At 33.6% G+C, this 6,160-nt stretch overlaps 1 protein-coding gene across 1 annotated transcript; it reads left to right on the forward strand.

The window, feature by feature from the left end:
• The first annotated feature begins 2,539 nt into the window (after positions 1-2,539).
• Positions 2,540-5,173, forward strand: LOC148606091 (histamine H2 receptor-like). The gene has a single exon (XM_088545243.1). The coding sequence runs from the start codon at positions 3,533-3,535 to the stop codon at positions 4,961-4,963; it is 1,431 nt and encodes a 476-aa protein (XP_088401369.1). The 5' UTR covers positions 2,540-3,532; the 3' UTR covers positions 4,964-5,173.
• The last annotated feature ends 987 nt before the right edge of the window (positions 5,174-6,160 follow it).

Consider the following 6,160-nt stretch of genomic DNA (forward strand, 5'->3'; position numbering starts at 1 on the left):
CGGTGGCCCATGGAGTGATATAAGAGTCTCGCGTTGATACAACATGTGATACAGATTTTGGCATGTACTCAGTGCGTAGTTCTAGAGGCTGTCATCTACTTTTTTCAACAACATAAAATGTATAAAATTATTATTATTTTAATTGAATTTGAATTCTTCGGTGATTGTTTGTAACATGGATGTTTTGTATCTTTGCTTAAATGCAATTTAGTGATTGTGCCGTCTGACAATAGAATATCTACTCAGACATTAATAATAACATTTAAAACGAACAAAGGCTTGGTATGATATTACTACCCATGGATTGAAGGTGTCCAAACAAGCCTAAATATTAGCCTGACATGTTTAAAATACTCTATTGTAAACACAACTTTGAATTTATATACAATACACCTGATGAAACGAATTGTAATATGAGGCAGGCGTAACCTGTAAGAGGATGAAGTTGAATATATTGATATTATTATGATTTTGCAGATTTACATTAATTAGAATTAAGTGCCAGTCCCTGTAAGAATCAGGCAGTAGGTGAAACATGGTATGAAAAAAAAACAAAACATTTTGATAGTGTAATTTGATTATTTGCACCATCAGAATCGTGGAAAACAGACAAGATTTTCCATATCATGCTGGACCATTGAGTTACAATTTCATTAAAATGCATTGAAATGAACATTTCACGGGCAATGTCTAAAACCCCATTTTTCTATGATTCTATTGAAAAATGTCTGATCAAATTCAATGATGCAAAGATCAAATAATGGTCTTTTCAAATAGAGAAAGCATCTTTGAGTGATATTTTATTGTCAGATTGGTGGGATTTTGACGTGTATAATTCTGATTTTTTCCATTTTGCCTGATTCTTACAAACACTTATTCAAACATAAATACTTATTCATTTTCACAATTTAACAAAACTTTAGATGTGAGTAATGACTTCAAACACTTTGTTTTTTTTTTTGTTATAGACACGCAACTTTAATAGATCCTGACTGAAATCAGGTTCTAAATGCTTCTAAGGTCATATAGAAGAATTTAAAATTAGCAAGCACAGTATGAGCGTCAATTCTCGCATGTCGATGAATTTGCAAACAAGAAGACTGGAGTGATTCCAGACATCATTTAAAATACAAATATTGAAATCAAAAGAACAAAAACAAATCAAGCGCTTCACCAAAATCGTGACCTAGCATGCGTTCTTCTTTTTCTAAGGAAAAACAACGAGATGAATAGGCCATGACGACTGATTTTTGGGAAAAGAACATACATAAAAATGGACTTTTTATAACAATTCGAAACGCAGACGTACGAGTTTAGTTATAAGTTGCTAGTTGCTTTTTTTCTATTTCAGAGATTTAAAAAGCGATACATGGAACCAATGAACATCCCATCACATCGATTCACTGGTAATAAATCCAGTTGAAATAAAAACTCCCACCGTCATTAATGGTCAACTAATGGAATTTTACTATTATTAATTTACTAGTGACAATACAGCTGATTAGTACACCGCGAGTGATTGTCAAGATTGGAGTGGAACACAATTACAACAATCTGAAGACCTATTGACAGCAATTCCAAGATGGCGGACACTAATTGGTGACATTTTCAAGATGCTTGAACTTCATTTGATCGAAAACAGATAATGTGCATTAGGATGAATGCAAGTGGCCAGACTTAAATGATTAGCTGGAAATAGGTTTAATTTATCTGATGCGAAACAGCAGTGACAGTAATTTTATTTGTTTTATGAAACTCCTGTTTTTTTTATCGTTAGTTTTTTAATAAGTCCGGTTATCAGTTACAAATTAAATAATAACCCTGCGCAGTTATATTTACAAAATGTCAATTGAAAGACAATGTAATCAAAACGATATTATTTACTGACTTCCTGGATTTTTGTTTAATCTCTAACAATTACACTTATTAAAATACAATTTCTGCGGATAGAAATGACAAATTAGAATCCTTAGGAATTCAATACGAATATTTTTACTGAATGTATTTTTTTAAATTATCTAGTATATGTTTATGTGTGTGGCTTTTGGTCTAAGATAAGGCAGAGTGTATATCATTTTGTGCAGTCTTGCACGCGTCTGCATTTCAATCAGAAATGGATCTGCTTGGAAAAACAGACATTAAGCATATTTAACGAAGACTAAATGCCCACCGGTACAACAGCAAGATTACGATTCTATTTTTAGCATATTGTCATTACTATAGTGCCAGATCAAGATAATTATAGCAGCTGTCAGTAGATGTATCGGGATCTCTGAAGTGCTTTCACTGATTGGTAAAACAGACGACTGGGATTCAAGATCATCAAGATGCAGAACACAAACGTATATTCATAGCGAAACAACGTAAGGGTTAAGTGCTGAACAATTCTATCTTCTACAAAACTATTGAGAATAACAATTTCTGACTGGAAATAATGTTTTCTCTATTTATCTTTGCGCAATTCGTTAAAAATGATGCGACTTGACAGTATCTAATTTTGTTGCTGTTATAAAAAGTAGTCTGATTCATACAAGAGGTTGTTCGATGGTGATAATGAGCGACCACTGTGTGCTTTTTAATGAAAAGGATCTTGATTCTATTTACGTCGGAAGAAAGGCAACATAAGCGGGATATTAAGGAGAACTGTTTCTGCATCATATGATTAATAATAATTTAATAAGCTCTGATATACAACGGATGAAAACAACTTTATTGAGTTATAGAGACAATTTTCAAAGGTTGCTTCGTAGTAACGTACGTAACAGGATAGTAAAAAGGTGTCAACGTTACTTAATTTCATAAGATTCTGATAAGTGGAATAATTGGATAAAAACAAACACCATATAAACTTTACAAGTAAAGCGTTGCAAGTACGTCGAATCATTACAAATACGTATACTTAGCGTTGGTTGCTGTTAAAACATTCTGTGGAACAAACTCCTATTAAAATTTGGAATTAAAGTACAAAACAATATAATACACTGAGTATCCTTATCGATTTGATTTTGTAATTAGGGATGTGGATATGAATTAATAGTTTGAAGACCTGGTGTTGCGAAAATGTTATTAAATACAACAGACAGGCGACTTATTGTATCTGTTTTACTATCTAGAGCTTCATTATTTTCTCGTTTTAAAACCAGAATACACTAATATAATGTACTAAGTGCGAAATGTGAAAATAATGAAGTCGTGGTTATTGAAGAATAAACAAAATTACACAAGTTGCATTAACGAATTAGCATTTTCTGAACATTGTGTGAATGGAGATATTGTTATGTATCAAATGAACTTCGAAGAAGAATGGAATGTCTGAAAATGGGAATGGTTTTCAAGTGAAAATTTGATTTAGTGATTTCAATCTTCTCTGAATCTTAAATGAATCACTGTTGTTTTACAAAAAATCAGTTGCACTGTTTAAAAGATAATGAAGCCAATTTTGCAAATGGAATGATTCAATCTAGCGTATGGATACACAAAATATTTCTGACATGAATGTACTCTTTGTGGACAATATAAGGTCATCCACGAAATGTTCTACAATCAAAATACTGTTTATGTGAATATTACCACAGAGTCAGTAGACGAATTATTCCAAAACGGAAGTGCAACATTAACACATCCGGTTAGGCAATGGCGGGACAGTAATCAAAATATAGTCCTTGGATTTATATTAATACTTTTAAGTGTTGTTGGTTGTTTATTTAATGTATACATACTCATAGCTATTATTCCGAATCAACGATTACGCTCAGTACGGAACATCCTTTTATTACATCTCGCTATCGTCGGGATAGCGACATCAGTTTTCACAACTCTTTTCATGGGTGTCGTAAGCGTTTGTGGATTCTGGGTCGGAGGCATTGTCACATGCAAAATGTACGGATTTATAGAGTCGTCGTGTACAGCAACAACAGTCTGGACCATAGCTGCCCTGAGTTGGGACAAATACCAAACGATTGCTTCCCCTTTACACCACTCATTGTCTGCAACTATTCGTAAAATGACGTTTATATTCTCTGTGTTCTGGATGTTGGCGGTTTTGTTGTCCGTACCTCCGTTATTCGTATATGACAGTTTTAGTTATAATCCAACTGTTGATTTTTGTTATGCGGACTATTTCAAATCAACCGGAAGTTGGTATGTGGCGGTTGTGTTCTCTGGAGTTTACTTTTTACCGCTTGTAATAATGATTTACTGTTACACGCATATATTCCGAATAGCTAGAAACCAAAGTAGCAGAATCGCTGCAACAATGATACGTATGACTTGTGTTGTTCAAGCGCCTATAGCAATTAATGGACAGTCAAGCGCTTTATCAAGCAGTATTAAAGGAACCAAAGCTATGTTGACTATTTTACAGCTTGTTGGTACGTTCACAATGACGTATATACCATATTCAATTGTGATAGTTGTTCATGCGTATTGTCCTGTCTCGTGTATTAATTCAGCATTTAGTCTGGTTGTGATAACATTGTTTCAAGCGGCCCCCGTGACTAATGGGGCTATTTATGGTATTAGAAATAAAATATTACGTGGTTCTTTCTATAGATATATGAGGCGAGAAATCAGACACATGTGTTACAAAGACAAACGAAGAGGGAGCATAAAGTCTCGAACGTCCTCATTCAGAATGTCCTTACGGAAACATTTTCAAAATGGTGGACCCGAGTCTCAGCCTTTCCGACGGACGCAATCATTAAAAGCTGCACATTTAAGTCCAAGTAGACCGTCACTTCTTAATCTTGCGCAAAAACAATCACTTCGGAAAACGCAGTCGTTTTCAATGGCTAATGGTCATGTCCCACTTGATGACGGTTTACTACAAACGCCACATGTAGTGGACAGTGTTTCCGAAAGTAGCGACCATTGCTTAGCAATACCGGAAGAAAAAGAAACGAACGGACATGCTGTTTCTGAAGAATGTGATAAAGACGAAAATATGGATATACAGTCAGTATGAAAAACTAATAGTTAGTGACTTGTTGTTGTAATCTTGTACCGGTTTGTTAATCAAAAACACCCATGTACAGAAAAAAATCAAAAATTCATGTTTATACTGTGTACACGTAGCGCGAACATCATAATACAAAACTGTGGTATTCATTCCGTTAAATTATATTTATTCATTATGATCGTTTTTAAATAAAAGTTAAGTATTTATTTATCTAAATTGAAGTTTTACTACATAATTTATTGTTTATGGAGGTAGGATTGACATTGATACGATTTAAACAAGCAGCAGTTATGTGGATAAAATCTGTCTAAAACTGTATACATGTAATGTAACAATGTATAAATTAGCTAAGATTAATTAATGAAGTCGTTGTGACAGGTAACAGTTACGGAAATTGAAACTGTGTGTCTAAAACGAACACCTGTTTAAGCAGACCAGAAAACACCCAATACAGTGGAAAATCTGACGAAATCCGGGGTATCAAACCACTCTATTTGTGAAATTTTGCTAATTTTCTGCAAAGTATCATCAAAATTGGCCAAAACAGAGCTTTGAGCCTCCTCTTTTCATATACATGTGATATATGCATAGGAATCCCCATTTTATAAATATCTGGATCCGCCTCTGCGATTATACTTTGGGTATTTTTCAACCCTCCTGTGTAAAGTAGAGTAAACATTTACGTCATCCAAGCAAAATCTTCTCGTGAAAGAAATTTTCAAACTAAAATTGGTTTATAAAGGCCTCTCTGTATTAGAGAGTCAATTGTATATTTGTATAATGCTTGCCTTTCTTCTGCAACTGAATTCAATTAATAAGCGTGTTTCGGTTTCTCTGAAAAGTAATCATGATTTCAGAGACTAAACAACGAAAAATGCTGCTGTTAAAACCCTATCAAATAATGAAATATATACATCCTCAAAACCATAGCAAAAAACTTTCACGCATATTAAAATAAGACACTAATAAATAAATAACGGCGTACGACAGACAAATTTTGAGAAAAGCTTATACAAGAGTAACATACGACCCCTACCAATCACTGCAATAAGCAAACGTGTAAAGATTCACTTTGTGTTTACATTGTTAGTCTTAGTTTTTTGTTAACAAAAAATGTCAAGAAACTAAGTTAATGTACTGGACTGGAAGTTTTCCCTTTTCTCTGTGATATAAAACATTAACAGCATTTTATTGTTAATTTGT

Source organism: Perna viridis, chromosome 9 (genome assembly GCF_037379345.1).
Source record: "Perna viridis isolate PV_CMFRI_1.1 ecotype Kerala chromosome 9, ASM3737934v1, whole genome shotgun sequence".
Lineage (NCBI taxonomy): Eukaryota > Metazoa > Mollusca > Bivalvia > Mytilida > Mytilidae > Perna > Perna viridis.

Bases quoted from the DNA above. Each gene is read 5' to 3' on its own strand.
- LOC148606091 (XM_088545243.1), top strand. From the start codon at position 3,533: ATGTTCTACAATCAAAATACTGTTTATGTGAATATTACCACAGAGTCA.